The following is an 18,260-nucleotide window of genomic DNA, read 5'->3' on the forward strand; positions in this document are numbered from 1 at the left end:
TTTTTTCCTCTTTACTGCCAACAAATAGCATACTTTAACTCGTTACTCGTCCCAAAAGCAGCTGACTTTGCCTATGGCCTGCTGGGTCTGAAACTTGTGGAATCTGTCCATCACATACCACAACGTGTTCATCTTTCAAATAACTAATGTCACTTCGCCCATGTGGCTAAAATACCTCTTTTCACGTGAACGTACAGTGTCCTCATCAGTGGGTTGATGCTCCGCAAGTTGGGGTCTTGGAGGTTTATGTCAGTGCATTTCTTCATTTAAAACTAAAACTCCTGTGAGTTAGGACAGCAGCCTGGATGAATTCAGTGTTGAAACGTAACAGGATGATGATGCCCTTCGCTAGTCACATCAGATGTTTGTGGGCCTGGCTTGGGGAGGGGAGGACGGGGACTGGTGGGTGGTTGACGTGAAAATGTCGAGCCTACTGCCACGGATTTATTATACAGGCGCCTCCTCCCTCCAATCCATGGCCTGCTCTCCCAGACTGGCACACCCACCCCGCCGTCACTGTGGGAGAGTCCGTTGGGCCTTGTGGGCTTCCTGGTCTTCGGCTCCGCCTCGCCTCGATCTGGCCGGACAGGGAAAACACTTCTCAGTTAAAGAACAAAAGCAACAACGGATGGACCGACGGCGACGAAGTCACGGCGACTCGGATCCAGACGTGAATCTCACGGATTGAAAGATTTGAGCCTTCCACGGTAGCACTGAGCCGACGGATGAACTCCAGCGAAAGGCTTCAAACTTGGTCGCCTCGCATCTTTGTGTCCCGGCCGTAATCCGTCGAGGTGCCTGATAAATAAGACAAGGGTCAAACAGACAGACAGTCGGTATTGTTTCGCTGGTCTTCGGCTCAACTTCGGCCGTAAAAAGCCGAGTGGAAGAGGAGAAACTCCGGCTTTCTTTTGTTTTCTCTTCGCTCAAACGGTCCTCGGAGAGAAAGGGCCGTTTTGGCATTTTCGGTAAGTTTATTTTTATGTTTCACTCAAGCGTGTCTGACGGCGGAGTGCGCCTGTGCAGTGAGGAGCGTTTTACTTAGTACGCCATAAAGGGGGGAGACACCGAGCTGCTGCTGCTGCGGCTGAGGAGCAACTTTTCCAGCTTTTTGTTCCACTAAAACAAAGATGCTGGCTAGAAACTGTGAAAGCGCGTTAAAGTCGAACAGCGAACAGCAGGGAGGCCACCGTATGATCTCACCCAGCGGCCTGCAGTGTGTCACGGATGACTAATAAAGTGGTTTCATAATTGTTTGCTAATGTTTTTGGTACACTCGAACGTTTCTCGCGTGGCTCAGACGACCTAAATCGTCGGCCTTTGCGTAAGCTCCTGAATGCGCAACATTTCCTCCGCTGTCCCAAAGAAAGAAATCCTCCTAAGTGAAGAGTACATAGTTACTTGGAAGACGCTTTCCAATTAGTAGTTGCAAGCACCTGATTCATTTAAGTACGTAATGGTTTCCTAATTAAGGAAATAAGTGTCAATAAATATTAGTCAAGAAGTGTCTGAATTACACTTCACTGTGTTTAGCATTTCCATTGAGATATGTGTTGGCTTAAGACTTGTTGCTCAAGAACAAAACTGCATTTATATTCATCTGGATTTTCAAACCACTGTTCTAAAGCAATGTTTGATAGAGTGTCTTGACTTGAGACTCGAGTGTGACTAATGCAACTCATTTTCGCCATCCTCAGGTTTCTCTTGTGGTGTCCGCCTTTGTGAAGAGGCTACACTTAACTCTGGGGACTGAGAACTTGGAAGTGGAACAAAGCCTGACTGGAAAGGGGTGAGAAAGTAGACTGTGATGGATTTCTCGTAGGTCCCCATTCCCCACACTCCCACCCTCCGCGACCGATCCCCCGACTCACACAAAACAAAAGTCAGTCACCACACTTTGGGGGAGGGGATCCCAGTCTGGACAGAGTATACGACTGGTTTCATTGGGAGTTCAGAATTAGGAGTGCAAAGTAGGGGGGGAGGGGAAACAGCTGTCAGATAATTGACTTTGAGAATGGATGAGAACAGAAAGTTCTGAAAACATCAAACATCCTGGCTGAAACTTTCCTTTTCCTCACAGTGATCTTATCCGTGATGTGAAAACAACTTGCCATTTGACTTTTAAAAAAAGCATCAACTAAATCGGTTTGTGTTTCTCCTCTAGGTGACGGAGCCCATTTTGCTATCCCAGATGGCGACCTACGGTGAACATAATGGCAGAAATGGACTACTCACAAGCATGCAGGAGTCTTTTGAGGGGAAAATAACAAAGACGGAATGTGATGGAAAGTTTGAACTTAAACGCTCCTCCAAGGATTTGCGCCACTCTGCCAGCTCAGCTGAAAGCAACGCGAGTGGTGTGGCTAGTTTCACCACTAACCACAACTCTGTTGTGTGCCTGCCTCTAGTGTCAGAGGGACTGAAATTGGTATGGACTCAGTCAGATCAAACCCGTGAACTTGACACAATCCCAGAGCTGGTCCAAGCCTTTAACTTATTTCCATACCCATCATCCCATGAGGTTAGCACCCTGGCTCGGGTATGTGCCTTGCCACTGGACAAAGTTAAAGTGTGGTTTATGGTGCAGAGAATTAAATATGGAATCAGCTGGTCCTCAGAGGAGATAGAGGAGACACGGCGGAAGCTGGCAGTGCCCGAGCTTTGTGATGACTCTACTGAGGCAAATGAGGAAACCAAAACGAAGAGCAAGAGCAGAAGTTATGAGGAATTGGTAATTGAGGATAAGGATAGCAACAAAGTAGAGGTTGCTCTCTCCAGCTGCACCCCCCAGAAGAAGAAACCAAAGTGTGAGTCACCAGATTCCTATAAACCAGCCAAACCCACTGCCCCGTGCTTCAGTTCCACCCTCCCGCCTCCTCAGGATTCATACTTCTACCGCCCACCAACGGACACGCCAGCAAGCACAGCGACCGATATGTCTCTTGACCTTTCAGAGTCGTCTTCTCGACAGCACCGTCATGGTCGCTACAAAAAGTCTAAAGCTCAGCTTGCTGCCCTCCGAAAAAGTTTTCTGAGAGAGAACTGGCCTGCAGAGGCAGAGCTTAGACGTTTGCAGGAAGAAACTGGGCTGAGCCGTAATGACATTCGTAAATGGTTCAGTGACAGCCGGTACCAGCTTAGGGTTGGCCGAGGAAGCCTGGCAGCAGCCCAGAACTACTCTCAGCACGCTGCAGTTGGAGGTAAACATGACCAACCTCTTCCACTTACTACTCAAAAGACTCGTCAGCTGAACGGAGTGAAGGGTCCTGAGGCAGCCCGAAGCAATGGGATTAGAAATTCACATTTCTTTCAGACCTTTTTGTCAAACAGCCTGGAAGCATTTGGGGAAAGGGTCATCGACACAGAAGGGTATGATGTTATGGAGGAGCTTTCTGGTGATGGGGACAGTTTTAAAGACGAGGAACAAACCGAAGAACAACCCCTGCAACTGACTAAGACCTGCAAGACTGAGCCAGATGTTCCACAGGAACCATCAAGTACATTAAAAACCTCTCCCTACTCTTCCCCCTCTGGCAGCCCACCACTGACTGCCTCGCCCAATAAACTCCTTTCAAAGAGCATCAGCACATCAAAGAAGTCAGCCCACTCAGCCAAAGCCAGTCCTTCACAAACTCCCTTGCGCGTCTCAGGAGCTTCCTCATCCACATCCCCTGCGCTTACTCCTGCTGGGCGACCAAGAAAGACTAAGGAGCAGTTGGATGTGTTAAAGCAGCACTTCTTGCGCTGCCAGTGGCCCAAGAGTGAAGATTACACTGAACTTGTTAAGCTTACAGGTTTACCTCGTGCAGATGTTATTCAATGGTTTGGGGACACACGGTATGCTGTTAAAAACGGCCAGCTGCGCTGGGTGAAGGGGGTCCGAGACCAGTTCTTGGCAGAAGTAGCAGCCCAGCAAAGTAGCTGTGGTTTAACTAACGGAAGTGGCTCTGCGACATCCATTCGGGTTGGGAGTGGCCGCAAACGAAAATCTCAAGCATACGCAGCAAGTACAGATTCCCCTGATATCCGGCCATTGGTAGCGTATTACCTTTCAACAGGCTCACTACATGAAAAAGATCTCGACTCTCTATGCAAGAAATCTAGAATGAGCTACCAGCAAGTGCGAGATTGGTTTGCCTCTCAGGATGTTGGGGAGACTGACCAAGAGGCTATTGTTACGGATTAAGACACTGGAACCAGACTTACAAACATTAATAAAAAGTTGGTGGAGTGGGCTCCTCACATCTTTTGCACCCACAAGCATAGTTATTACTCTGGTTTAAATTGCTTTAAGTGAGGCAGGTTTGTAACATCCAGTCTTCCCAGTACAAACCCAAAGTGAGGTTTGTGATTTTTATATATGCTGCATTTCCTGCTAATCCTAATATATTTGGACTCTGATTATAATTGTGCTCCCTGTGTTGCTGTAAATAGGACAGTAACTTGTACACTGGTTTGCTATGTTTTTGAGCTACTATTTTTGTTTAGACATCATGGCTACAGATTTTTTTTTTTAGTAGGCTATTGTAGCAGTATAATTTAAACTGGTTGTACTTTTGGTACCTGACTATAGCAGATGAGTAATTGCTCCAGAAAAAATCTACATTGATGAATCTGTTGACTGATCACTGTGTGTAATCATTCCTTTACAGCCAATAATTCCTCGTCATGAAAAGCACACTGGACATGTACACTTTAAATTGACATCTTGCACTTTGGTTTTAGAGCCTGCTGCCATTATGTTCATTAAATACTATTCTTTGACTTTGAGTTCCTAACTTAACAGTGTCATTCTTGATCCATTAACACTGAAACCAGTGCTCATGCCTTTTGAAAAAAGCTTGATACATCTAATTGTATTACTGTCTGCAGCACATTTCTGAAATGCATTTCTCAGTTCTCTTTTTTACACTCTGCTGTAATACTGGGTTTATTATTTGAATGCTTTACTTGTCATTTGCATTGAACTGCACCTTTTTTTTTCTTTTCTTTTTTTAAATACAGTAAAGGCTAACAGTACTGAGAAACCAGCAATCACATCATACAGATGTCAAAATTTCCAATTTCGGTTTTGGTTTGCCCTCATTGATTCAGTCAGTATTTTTAGATCTCTTTTGTCTTAATAGGTTTAGGGTGTGACTTGATGGTTTGTAATATAAACAAACTGGATAAGAAAACATGTACTGCATAAGTAGCAAAGGGTTTGAATCCAAAGGAAAAAAAATACCTTTCTGTCAAATCAAATCACCAACTATAGCACAAACCATTCAGGTTACCAGCTCATAAAAACTCCATACTCTATAGTATTTTTTTAGTTATCCTACAGGGGTGTTGTGGGCTTTAAATGGAGTCAGAGTTTAGTTCATTAGAAATGTCTGAAAAAAGTTTAGAGGACCAGAATGTTGGTGAAGCAGTGTGTGTCACTGTATTTTGTCATTCTATTAGTTATGGAAAGTTAATGCAAGTGTCATGCTGTGAGGAAATGTCCATAACACTTGGTGTCTTCCTTTGCAGATGTTTCAATGTATTTTTTTTCCCTGTTCCCATTGGCATAAGTGTCACTGGAAACCAGTAAAGGATTTGCCTTTATAAGCGTGTGCAAGCAATTGTTTTTTTGTGTGTGCTGTAATGACTCCAACTGATTCTGACTGATCAAATTTATTTTTTTCATCAACATAAAGTTGTGAGCAGAAAGCAAGTGGCTGTGTAAGTAATGTGCAGAAATCCTTCTAATATAAATTGCTGCTACACACTGTATTGCCAGAAACAACAGAGGAAGCAACCAGTGACCAATAAGATAATATAGCAGGTTACTTCCTAAGCAGAGGAACCACATGGTGCAACATTAACAATTATGAAGTGTGTAGGAGACATTCAGTTATTGCTGCCAACTGTTTCCAGGCAAAAACAGATTTGTATCTCTGATAAAGATGTGATGGTCTTGGTGAACTTAACTGACAAAAATGTCCCCAGGGGGGCATTTCAATAACGCCTGGGTGAATGTATTGATAGTCCACTCATAAACTGGAACTGGAAAACATTAGGAGTCTGACGATGAGTTCTGAGGATGACAGAAATGGACTGACTTAGCAATTAAAATCTTCCAATCAAGAAGACTCTGAAATGTGACACAATGTTTCCATGGCAGATGTTATTTAGAAAGCAGTTCTTACCTTGTAGGAGTGGGTGTTCCTTTTTAAAACAGGTGAAAAGATTTTGATTAACGATATAATGCCTTTCATTCCTGAGCTGATTAATGTATAATGTGTCCTTCTTTGTCACAGAACCTATGGTAGAGCTACAAAAACATGTTGGCAGCCACACTTACTGTGGACATGTTCATGAAAAGAACTGTGGCTGGAAATGGGGGTGGCTGATCCTGGAGTCTGACAAAAACAGAAGTAGGTTAGAGTATTTATGCAATAAAATCTGAATATACCAAATATCTAGAATGCTATATGAGAAGTTCATAATTGCATATTCAATGGATACTAATGAGAGTCTGTTCTATGAATGCGTATTTTGTGTTAAGCATGGAAATCTTAAGGTTCACTTGCTAGCAAACCTTGAGTTAAGATTTTTGTATTGTCAAACTAATGGAAAATACTGTTTCTGTCATCACATTAATTTACACATAACTGAAAGACTTACTGTGAGGGAGGACAGACTGGGACCTCTGTCTCTGGCCAGCCCCTGAAGCTCTGCTGAGCTGAAGTGACTAAGACCAAGACAACATGTTTTAACGGAGTAAAATATTTTGCAATCCTTTTCTAAAGTGTAGACATGATGATGTAACAAATAATGAAATCCAGTAGATCGTGCAAATGTAACACAAACCTCATGGGTCTTGAACGGGGGGTTACTGATAAAAGAAAACATGCACACGCTCATCAACTTAAATCAAAAAGTCTGAAATTAGCCATCAACACTTAGAAACATCAAGTGTAACAATTCAGCATAAATCACTGGGTTTACCTGGGGAGGCGACGGCCACAGGGAGTGACATCCTTTGAGTGCTGTATGTGCAATAAAAAAAGTATAAGTCAATTGTTTTAAAAACCTTCATCTGAAAGTTCTGAAATGTAAATTGATTTTACCCATCTATTTGAAACTGTCCTGGAGAAACCTGTGGCAGAAAGTGCACAGACTAAATTAGATATTGAACATGAACACTGGCATATTTGTCAACATGAACCCTTTCTTTATTAGACTTTTGGAACACTTACCCTCCTCTGAGAAAGTGGCTTTCTCAATTCAGCAGTCTCTCTTTTCAGCTCTGAAAGCTGCTTTTTTAAGTCAGTGTTCTCTCTCTTCAGCTCGGAGAGTTGCCTTGTTTTAACAGAAGAATAGCGTTACAATCAGGGGTTTTACTTACAGCCACAGAGGGACAATAACAGATATTTCAATCACCTGTAACCCTGCTCAGAGACTTCCTTCAGACGCCTTTCCAGTTCGGTAGATTTATGCTTGAAGTGCGCTGTGACTCTCTCCATCTGTGTCCGCTGAAAAAGCGCAATCTGTGGAGCATGAACATCTCACAATCAAATATTCATTTAGTGAAAATCAAAAAAGTGTAAATCAACTCTGGCTTTGGGATTATGGCTCAGGGATTCCCAGATGCCTTTTAGAGCATTCCTGCAGTGATGCTTTTAATCTTGTCAAATATCACACTTACTGAAGCAACCTCCTGTTCAATGACTCACTGACCGGGTATTAATTGAGTGACTGCTCTGACATTTAACATCCCAGGAAAGCAATTAGAAAGGGCAGCATTGAGGGAGCTTGGGGTGAATGCTGCACAGAGGAGTCAGACCTGTGAAATGTTCTCCAGCCGTGATTGGATGAGCTTCACAGGATCCTTGAAAAACACCTTTTCCTGTGGCTTCATCTGAAATAGAACACTTATGCAAATATAATAACTTAGCGATGTAAATAAGGGCAGTCTTTCTTTGTGGCATCAGACAGTAACCTGCAATAAAGATATCAAAGTCACTCACGTCATCTGTGATGGACAGATAACTGCAGCAGGTCCCACACACCCTGCACTGCTCTGTGGGAAAAGACATAATCACAAGAGGCATACAGGACAAGAGCCCTGATGTTAAATGCTTATCGTTGAGAAGTGGCAGCAAATCGACTCAGCATGCAGAGCAGATAGTATAGAACTGTCTTACGAGATTTAATGCATGCTTCGCAGCAGATGTGGCCACAGCTGGACACAGCAAACTTCGACCCTCTCCTTGCAAAGCACTGATTACAGTGGAACCAGTCCATGTTTAGGCCTGTGGCTTTCCTTCTCTGCAAACAAGACTGCATTACCCAAATGTGATTCTGTGAGATTAAATATTACAGTGTCTAACCAAGTATGCAGACACCCCTGGTCATATACTTTTGTGTGCTTTTAGTATTGGGTTGTTTTTCCTGGATTAGGATTGGCCCCTTGAAACAATTTATGGAAATGATAATAATAATGACTTAATAGTACATCATACAGTAATCTTTAAGACAATAGTGTGCTTCCAATTTTGTGCCGACAATTTGGGAAAGGTCCTTTCCGGTTTCAACATGACAACAAAGAAATGATTACCCCAATTTGGTGTGGAGGACCCTGACTGGTCAGTACAAAGACCTGACCTGAACACCTTTAGAATGAACTGGAAATGAACTGGCTGCATGCCGTATCTTATTACCCAACATCAATCCTCCATGTCACAAACACTCTTCAGACTAAAAGGGAGCAAATCCGTGCAGCTGGGTTCCAAAATCCTGTGAAAGGCTGGCCCAGATGACTAGCAGCATATCAGTCCTCATGGTTTTGAAATTACATGTTCAAAAGTTGTCCACATACCTTTGGCCATGTGATGTACCAGTATGCAGATAACTTAATATTTAGCTTCACAATACTCTTTTGCTTGTTTTGTTTTTTTGCCCAGAAGTTACACAAAGTAAACTCATTACATCCACACTTTATTTTACTTTGTTATGCATAAAGTTAGCGACATAGCTCAACCACACACACACGTACAACAGTGCAGTTCGGCTCAGCAGTCCGAAGCGAAGACGAAGTTACTCATCCACAATGCTAACAGGTTTCAGTGTTAGCCAAAAAAAGTGTTTGCGAACTAGCTAGCTTAAATTGTGGAAAACTCACTTATTCTCAAAGGCTAGATCCTGACAGAAGCTAAGAAAGGGACTTGCAACTTGCAGCAATTAGAAAATATCTGTTGTCTCATTGTTATCTTGGCAACATTACCTGGAGTTCAGCTCAGAATTTGCGTTAGTTGAAGTTTTATCCTCCTGACAGAAGTTATTTCACTGTGCTCTGCAGTCCCGCCTCCGCGCGGGTCCCGCTCTGTTCTGATTGGCAGAGTTAACGTATGGCGTAGTGACGTAATGGGCGTGAACGATGGGAGCCGATTTATTTCTTTAATGCACTTGCATGTAACAGGATGATGGTTTTGCCACAATGTAACGTGTAATGAAGGCAAATAAAATTTATACATTGTTTTACTATTTGTAAAAAAAAAATATTCTCATGTGAAACATTTCACAGAGAATTGTTTAACTGATATGCACAAAAACACATGCCATTTTTTTGTTGTGGCAAAGTTTTCTAATATGAAGAGCTGCGTTAATTGGATTCAAAGCAAGGCAACTTTACCTCCAAACACATTTCACACAGAGGGCGAATTCACTGAAAGCAGAGGGACATCTTGCGTAATGTTTATATAAATATTGACATTGGGTCTGGCACTAGGAGTAATTTAATGCTGCTAAATCTAATCCACTCAAGAAATGAAACTAATGGTGTAATCCACAATCACCCACCATTCACTTCAAAAGATGGATAACATGATTAAAATATGGCCTTTGGCTTTTTGTCATAATTTGCAAGTAGTAACAGCACATCTATGCTGGTATGGGTTAATGAACAATACACACTCAAGATCAGCTGGCATTTCAGAGTATAAACAACATGTAGGACCTGATAAAAGGTCAACTCTGTGTAAGTTTTTAAACAGTCCAGTGAATGCACATTTCTTTATTGATCTGAGTAAAGCAACTTTAACCCATTAATGTTTAACATTGAATTTAGCTCTGCTGGTAACAAATGTTTTAGGGATCACCTGTTTAAATACCAACACAGTTGAGTCTCCATCACCCTCAATTCATTCTTGTATGTTACATTAATGACCAGTGGTGTGTATAGCAGTTTCACCCAGGAGTAAGATATTAGTTGATATTAAGATTCGAGTCATGAAAACACTAGGACCCTGAATGGAAAACACATTTAAGACCATATAAATATCAAATATGAGAGCATTAATGTGAGTTGATACATCTTTAATGGCTACATTGCAATCTGAAATGCAAAAGACAGGCAGGCATTAAGCTTTAAGAAGCTTGAGAAACCAAGAATAAAACCCCAATTCAGATTGAAAGAACCAGTCCGCAAAGATGGATCCATTCCTGTTGGAGAAAAAGAGAAGTTTATAGGCAGGTGATAAATGTGCACTGCAATTTAAACTTAACATGCTTGCCTTGATGGTAGTTCAGGAGTTCAAATCAGTGATGGTAAGTGGCCCAAGGACTGCGTTTTGTACTATTCCATGCTTCCCTGTTTAAGAAAAATAAAAAGCAGCTTTAGGACAGTCCAATGAGAGACGTTTAATACAGCTGATTATACAAATACCTGATGCTACACTCCTTGTCTTCCTGGACTTGCAGCTGGATTCACAGCAGTCACAAAGATTATTATATGCAGAGTTGTCCAGCAGCTCCCAACTGAGTAGGAGAGGACAGCCTTTACAGTAAATTCTCAGATTTCCATGATATACAAGGTCTGATTGAACACAGAATCCAACATGATGCAAATATTTAAAACTGGGTTTAGAACACTTAACTGGTCCACTAGACCAGCTCACTGGGAAAACTATTCAAATTCCGATATACTGCAGTTGAGTGACTTTTTTTTTTTTTTTTTTTTTTTACCCGAACTCTTTGTCATAGTGGCAGGCCTTGTGGGCATTGTCAAGACCAGTAGGATCCCAAGCCACAAGTTTGCAGTGGATAAACACCTGTCAATAAGAGGTGAGAAGTGAGATTGCATAGCATAAAGTTTTCAGTATTTACAGATATTGCCGTTTCCACAATAAAGCCTTGCATCTGAAAACGAGCATGCAGCATATACAGAATGAGGCCGGCGTACCTCTTCTCCAAGAGCAAACCTAAAGGCTTGAAGGGATAGCAGGATCTCAGACGATTTTGGCCTTGGTTCAAATTTTGAGCGTGATATCTTACTGTCCACAAGACATCTGTGTGGTTAAAGAACACACATTTTTAGTTTTAAATCTAATCTCTAGAAAATGAAAGCCTAGCAAGTCAGTGCTTACTGCCACTGCAACAAGAATACCCCTTATTGGTGATTATCGGGTATATACTGCTCTCAGGCTGCAGCTCTGGTGTGGTAGCTGCAACACATTCCTCAAGCAGCAGCAGCAAGGGCTGATGGGTCTTCTGCGCCACACTAGCCATGACAGGGATAAAGGAGCCCAGAGGGAAACTAGTTGATTCAGCAGGGCTTGAGAAGTCACCTATAGGAAGTAAATAAGGTTATAGGAATCACTGAGAACTCAGTCATTTCCAGTGAGATCACACTTTACACCCACCATTCATAAGTCCAATGTGGAACACTAGATCTCCTTGACCGTACGTATTAAACACTGGGTCATAAATCAGAGGGTACCAGTCCTTGGGCCTGCATAAGAAAGCGGATTGATTACAACAACTGCTGCCATTCAACACATGGATGCATAGAACTCTCGCACAAGCCAGTTTCCTCACTTTCACTTAATGGTTAATGTTGAAGTACACCCACCTCTCATATGCACAGACAACTGGGTGAGTGAAGGGGTGGATGTGAGAATGAGGAGAGGAAATGTAGGTTAGATCATTGGTGTACATCAGCTGATCGCCAGTAACCTATGAGAGAGACAAATAGCTGGTAAGCTGCAGAAAACAGTTGACTCACAGTCTGCAGGTAGAAATGTGCTACTCACCATTCTCCTGAAGTTACAATCATTCAAATCCACGCTGAAAACAGCCTCCCTGGCCGAGAGGCTGGTGGGGAAGCAGTTACCCAGACGGAAGAGTGACGTGTCAGCCTGGGACCGGCTCTCTGTCCACACCAGCGTCACAAAATCAGGCCTGCAGTCCAGTTTCATGTCTGTATGGGGCACCAATAACTCTAAGTTTCTGCAGATCAGTTTTCAGTTAGAGATGATACAGAGCCACAATATTACCTGCATATACTGACACGGCAGCTGCCAGGCTCAGAAACAGTGTACCCTGCCAAAAGAAAGCCATCATGACTGAACACTTGCCACTGAACCTGTGGGTGGTTTTATTCCTGACAAGGAGACATCCATCAAGAAAACCTCTTTCACCTGGTGTGTGTCAACATTCTCAGGTGCAGCAACCTAATTAGAACAAGCTTGGAGAGCAACTTCAGCACATCAGACCTATTTCATTTTGGTATGGTGTAGCTGCGGCATGTTAACAGATGCCACATTTTGTGGACACATTTTACACATTTAAATATGTGTCTTGTTTGTCTACTATTTATGTTATAGTATATACAAAACCACAGATATGCAAACCCAAGGATATGAAGGAAGATAATTACCTCAAACTATTATTATTTACTACGATCCTTGAGACCATGCTGCAGGCAGTAAATACAGGTTAAGTTATAGTGTGAGTGTCGATGCAGAGAGAATCATTCTTTTATGCAAACACTTGCCCTTGCCCTCGCCCTGTATTTCCATCAACTAACTAAGAAACACTCCATGCTACATTCAGTCTGGGCTTCAGTGGTCCAGTTTTTATTCAACAGAAGAAATCATAGAATCTGACAGTACAGAGGCTATTTTCATGAGCTGCCTTAGTGTAAAATCAGTTAGATCAGAATTCAAGGACTTAAGTCATGATTTACAGCTTGAGCTTGAACAGGAAGGTGTTCATTAGAGTAAAAGTGGCTCTGTCCTCTAAATCACATGGCCCACAACGATAGGTCTGAGGACCTGAATGCCATATTATAATTGAATGTCTCTCAGAGACATAATTCAGCTGGTCCTTTAATTGTAAAGGCAAAATTTGAAGTTTATTGCGAGTCAGTTGCCTTGAAATAGCCAGCAAGGCGTAAATACAAGTGACAAACTAGGATGTTATGGGTTTATAAGGTGTGACATTTACAACCATGTGAACAGGCAGCAGTGCAGCAGGTTACAGCTCAGACTGAGACATGCATGACTATAAAGCTTTAATGTAAAGTCTGGATATTTGTATTTTATTTCAGCTCAGCTCATTCATTGTGATGACTTTATGGAGAACTTGAGAAAAGCAGCAGCTATCAAGTGCTGGTGTTCGCTGGTGTTCTGGGCCACGATAAGCAGGACAAAGACACTGCTACCAAATGCAATAACAGTAAAATCTCAATGGAGTTTACGCCAAGTTTATTCGTACAAAGGGTTTCAGATGATGTATTGCGTTGGTAATTATCACTGCAGCTTTAAGTGAATCTGCAAACAATTTAAGTTGAGATCATGTAAAGCTGATGTCGCAGCATCTTGGTAAGTCAGGAGGCTGAGGCCATCTGCTACGGACCCGTCTGTTATGCATGATCATGCAGTCTCCATCAGCTCAGACTGGGCTTTCTGTGAAGAAAATGTTGAGAACTTTATATGTCCAGTGTTAAAACAAACCTTCCAATTTCAGGACAGAGACCTTGAACTTCATGGCTTATTACACCTGAGAGTCAGCGGCAGTAACAGACACCTGTGGTATATTGCGAGCCTTTGAGTCAGACGGGTCCACGATGATCAGGGGTCCCAACACAGAATTGTGACTGAAGCTGTGAGATTCTGATAAAATGGGGAAAAGAAAAACTTGAATGACTTCATGAGGAAAAAAAGTACAATGTAAAAAACACTCAAGCTCGCAGGAGTGATACCCCATTCGACTCCTCTTTTGGAGCGAGAGTTGCAGGTTGAATCACAGCAGCTACAGAGGGAGCTCTGAGAGGGGTCGTCAAGCAGTTCCCATCTAAGAGAGAAGCAATCGTAAAGGGTCATTATATCAGAATGGTGTGATTAAAATACCTTTATATATAGAAAAAAAAGGCATGCTTTTCTGTTATTAAAAACCCATATTCACATGTTCAAGTAAAAACATCTGTGGAGTCTATATTCAGAGGTTTTAAACACACAGGTCATGTTGTAGTCAACTGGTGTTCCTTTAAGAAACCCTTTTGCAAACAATTATCAAGCTGTCAGATGAATGTGGAGTAAAGTATTTAAAATGTAGTGCAGTCAAAGCAAACAGTCACTAAAGTTTTACATAAGCACACAGAAATCTAATGCCAACTGCGTCTGCAAATTAAGTTTGAAGCTATAGCTGTAAGGAAGTGATCTTAGTTATGTTTAAAGATTGGAAGCTCGCCTGGCTTTCTCCAAGGTTAAAAAATAAAATGTCACTAACAGCAGCCAGGAGCAGTCACCAAGAAAGAGTTATAACAGGCAACTGTGAAAAACAAGCCAACCGCCTCCTGGCTCAAGCTTCATACTTCCAACAACTCTCCAAAACGTTCCCTTAATCCAGGATTACCTCCCATTTTCCTTTACATAATGGCAGGCTTTCTTGCTTTCATCAAAAACTTCAGGATCCCATGCAACCAGTTTACAGTGAATGTACACCTGAGGAGCACAAAACTCAGTCACATTTTGTTACAAAAGAAAATATTTCTTATAGCTGCTAACATCCAGCCTCTCACCTCCTGTCCAAGATCAAACTTGAAGGACTGCAGGTAAAGGATGACAGCAGATGAGTGGTAGCGGGGAAGGAACACAGAGTTTCCTCTCACGCTTTCCAAAAGACACCTGAAGAAATTTCAATCTCACATTAGCAATAAGGCTTTAATCTGGCAATCACTGGAAAGACTAACCAGTGTCTGATTCCTACCCCTTATTGCTGATGATGGGGTAAACAGGGCTGTCAGGCCCCAGTTCTGGTGAAGTGGTTGCCACACAGTGCTCCATTAGCAGCAGCAAGGGTTGATGGGACTTCTGCTCCACTGCTGCCCATATTGGCATGAACGAGCCCAGGGGGATGATATTTGTCCTCGCCACACCTGTTAATTGCTCTGTAGGGAAAAGCGTAATGATTTAAACTGCGCCCTTAAATATCTACATGTTGTATTTGAGGTAATGTGACGCTCACCATTGAGGAGTGCCATGTGGAAGACCAGCCCGCCACGACCTTCCGAAGCGCCTGATCCAGGGTTCAGGAAAGGGGGAACCCACCCCTCGGGTCTGGAATATAACAGAACATTCTCAGTTCACATTTCAGCTTTAAACTGGAACGTCTCAGAAACAGATACTCTACCTTTTATAAACACACTCGATAGGCTGCACAAAGGCTGCTGGTTTGGACTTTGCTTGTGGCCTGTAAGTCAGTTCATTTTGATACAGCAGACGTTTTCCTTTCATCTGTCGAAAAACAGGTTATTAAGGCACTAAAGAGGCTCAAAGGTATTTTAGTTAAATATAGCATTTACATTACCAGTCTTTTAAATTTGCAGTCAGCAAATTGGTAGTTGAAGTGTGCTTCCCCCTCTCCGGTGGGCAGAACATTCAGCTGCGACGGCATGCAGCTTCCGAGGAAAAGACGAGCTGCATGCGGCACCAACTCGGCACTGATCTTCCATGTGATTTTTACTGAGTCCTTTGCACAAACTACTTTGATATCTGCAAGCAAATTCTCATGATACCACTTTCTGTATCTGAATCACTTTAAAAAAAATGTGCATAAGGTTAACACAGTTCTACATGGACATGCAAAGAATACCTGCATTAGCAACAGCTGCTGCAAAAACAGCCAAGATTATCACACCAAGGTAGAGATGAGTCACCATGACTGAATGATCCAGATCACACTGGAACTGACACAATTTGTAGACTTCCTGCCAAATTAGCTGAATGATCAACATGTGTGTTGGAGCAGCACGTTTGGTGAGTTTCTACTTAAGCTGGGGTGTTTTTGTGCATTCTCAGTTTCGTGTGTATTATAGGGTGTTCATTTTGAAAAATTCCACATGCAGAGGTGGAACGCAACTACATTTAGCGAAGCACTGCACTGAAGTAGTTTTTTGTTAATTTGTGCTTTCATTTGACTTTGCCATACAAATTACCATACGCAGAGGTAAATGTTTTTGTTTGTACTCTGCTGCATTTATTTGACAGCTAGTTACTCATTACTTTACAGATTATTTCACATCCAAAACCTGATCAATTTAAGAAATAATACAGTGATTCAAATTAAACTACTCAATGGTGAGTTAAATATTTAAAATTAGCTCCACCATGACCAACTACAACATTGAACTTCTTAAATGTTACTGCATCAGTAGAAAAAAAAATCAAATAATATAACTGCACTTTTAATTGTAAATTTGTAAATTGTAAATGTACTTTTAATTTGCTGCTAAAACTTTAATTCTTTTACTTGAGTAACTGTTTACTTTTACTTACTGGACAATTTTACACCGTGATATTGCTACTTTTTTCAAGTGACGGATCTAAATAGTTTTGTCCACATGAACGCTGCTCTGAACTATCGAAATAGACGATTTGTACTCCATCAAAGCGGAACTACTTTTCCGTGTGGCTTGACGCTGTCACGTCCGGAGCGTTTACCGGCGTACACAGGAAGTCAATTCATGTTAGCCGAACAAGTAGGCTGTAATTCGCTTGTATATCGAGTGTTTTGGTCTGTAAACAGTTCATATAATTTCACATTGCAGTATATTTCTTCAACATGCTGATTAAAGTTAAGGTGAGACCATTGTTTTTCCCTCTCTTTCACTTCTTCGGCTCGTAGCTGCTGCTGTTGGTTAGCCTGCTAACATCATTGACCGGTCCGCCAATTTATTTCTGGGCCAAAGAACAGTATTCTTTTGTTATTATTATTTGTTATATTATTACATATATCTCACTCTGCTAAAACAGGTTTGATTTTGTTAGTTTTTTTCGGCTCAATATGAAATTGTCAATTAGCCATGGACGTGCTGCTTTTAGGATTATACTTGTCGCCAGTCAGTCGCTGTCATTTGATAGCTTGCTAACTTAAAAGCACATTACCCAATTCCTTTTCCGATGTTAACAACAAAATGTGTGACCCTTGAGTTTCTGTGACGCCGGAGGATGAAGCTCAAGGTGGGTCAGTGTCCTACAGAGAGCACTGCTTTCCACCAGTTTCCACTGTTACTTGGGCTGAGACGATTAACCTAGTGGCTGAAAATAATGGATCAGTCAAAAACGCCATTCATTCTCTGGTTGCTGCTTCTCCGCTGTGTGGATTTTTCAGTTGCTGTCTGGCCTATATCCTGTTGATTGTACTGATTGAAAAGGCCTATTGCGGACTTTGTGTCATTTCAGAAATCAAAACTGGTGTTGATCATGTTAACATTATGTTTCAGACTCTCACTGGAAAAGAAATCGAGATCGACATTGAGCCCACAGACAAGGTGAAATATAATTGACCCTGATAGACAGCAGTATGAGACACTAGCCTATACATCTTCATGGTGCTATATCATTTCTGAACCTATTGTTTTTGTGTAAATGAAGGTGGAGCGAATTAAGGAAAGGGTGGAAGAGAAGGAAGGGATCCCCCCGCAGCAACAGAGACTGATCTACAGTGGAAAACAGATGTGAGCTCCTCCATCATGAACTATTGCTCTGCAGTAGCTGCCAGATGCTTTTAGTCTGCCCTAAACCATCTCATGCTCTCTCTCGTGTTCTTTTGCTCTCAGGAATGATGAGAAGACAGCTGCAGACTACAAGATCCAGGGAGGCTCAGTGCTCCATCTTGTATTGGCGCTAAGAGGCGGATAAAGGCTCCACAGGCCCTGCACGCACTTCTCCTTGTATGAGTCTCTGTTCTGATGGGGCCAACTGAGTGCCAACGCTTTAGCTGTCTGTCACAGTTTAACCATGTTACAGCACAGAAATCTGAAATCCCACATTCTCCGGTCAACGAAAAAAAAAAAAAAACCACCAGAAAAAGAAGGACGTTTTCCTTTATAGATGTTTTTGTAAAACCCACATTAGCTTTGAGTTTGACCAGGCACCCGTTCCTTACAGAAGACAGCTTGAGGACACTGTGGTCTCTTTGCTTGTGAATAAATGCTGAAATTGATGCAA

At 42.1% G+C, this 18,260-nt stretch overlaps 6 protein-coding genes across 6 annotated transcripts in view; 3 read left to right on the forward strand and 3 right to left on the reverse strand.

Moving 5' to 3' along the window:
* LOC139339495 (E3 ubiquitin/ISG15 ligase TRIM25-like) overlaps positions 1-18,260 on the forward strand; it is a 308,448-nt gene that overhangs the window by 163,676 nt on the left and 126,512 nt on the right. The window lies entirely within an intron of this gene.
* On the forward strand, positions 543-5,584 carry homeza (homeobox and leucine zipper encoding a). The gene is made up of 3 exons (XM_070974868.1): positions 543-968; positions 1,698-1,789; positions 2,165-5,584. The coding sequence occupies exon 3, from the start codon at positions 2,192-2,194 to the stop codon at positions 4,184-4,186; it is 1,995 nt and encodes a 664-aa protein (XP_070830969.1). The 5' UTR covers positions 543-968; positions 1,698-1,789; positions 2,165-2,191; the 3' UTR covers positions 4,187-5,584.
* LOC139338846 (E3 ubiquitin-protein ligase RNF212B-like) lies at positions 5,983-8,274 on the reverse strand. The gene is made up of 12 exons (XM_070974123.1): positions 8,175-8,274; positions 7,998-8,050; positions 7,814-7,888; positions 7,411-7,517; positions 7,227-7,329; positions 7,098-7,126; positions 6,976-7,016; positions 6,838-6,862; positions 6,652-6,718; positions 6,329-6,386; positions 6,174-6,192; positions 5,983-6,061 (listed from the first exon to the last, which is right to left on the reverse strand). The coding sequence occupies exons 1-12, from the start codon at positions 8,272-8,274 to the stop codon at positions 5,983-5,985; spliced, it is 756 nt and encodes a 251-aa protein (XP_070830224.1).
* LOC139339205 (zona pellucida sperm-binding protein 3-like) lies at positions 10,554-12,369 on the reverse strand. Its single transcript, XM_070974710.1, has 9 exons — positions 12,303-12,369; positions 12,060-12,226; positions 11,879-11,982; positions 11,670-11,758; positions 11,414-11,594; positions 11,210-11,315; positions 10,993-11,078; positions 10,694-10,785; positions 10,554-10,618 (listed from the first exon to the last, which is right to left on the reverse strand). Exons 1-9 carry the CDS (start codon positions 12,367-12,369, stop codon positions 10,554-10,556), a joined length of 957 nt encoding a protein of 318 aa, XP_070830811.1.
* On the reverse strand, positions 13,665-15,970 carry LOC139339292 (zona pellucida sperm-binding protein 3-like). The gene is made up of 10 exons (XM_070974839.1): positions 15,904-15,970; positions 15,619-15,803; positions 15,442-15,545; positions 15,277-15,368; positions 15,019-15,199; positions 14,831-14,936; positions 14,665-14,753; positions 14,012-14,103; positions 13,837-13,922; positions 13,665-13,715 (listed from the first exon to the last, which is right to left on the reverse strand). The coding sequence occupies exons 1-10, from the start codon at positions 15,968-15,970 to the stop codon at positions 13,683-13,685; spliced, it is 1,035 nt and encodes a 344-aa protein (XP_070830940.1). The 3' UTR covers positions 13,665-13,682.
* Positions 16,731-18,255, forward strand: nedd8l (NEDD8 ubiquitin like modifier, like). The gene is made up of 4 exons (XM_070973284.1): positions 16,731-16,890; positions 17,534-17,581; positions 17,685-17,767; positions 17,870-18,255. The coding sequence occupies exons 1-4, from the start codon at positions 16,873-16,875 to the stop codon at positions 17,949-17,951; spliced, it is 231 nt and encodes a 76-aa protein (XP_070829385.1). The 5' UTR covers positions 16,731-16,872; the 3' UTR covers positions 17,952-18,255.

The sequence above is a fragment of the Chaetodon trifascialis genome, chromosome 11 (assembly GCF_039877785.1).
Source record: "Chaetodon trifascialis isolate fChaTrf1 chromosome 11, fChaTrf1.hap1, whole genome shotgun sequence".
NCBI lineage: Eukaryota > Metazoa > Chordata > Actinopteri > Chaetodontiformes > Chaetodontidae > Chaetodon > Chaetodon trifascialis.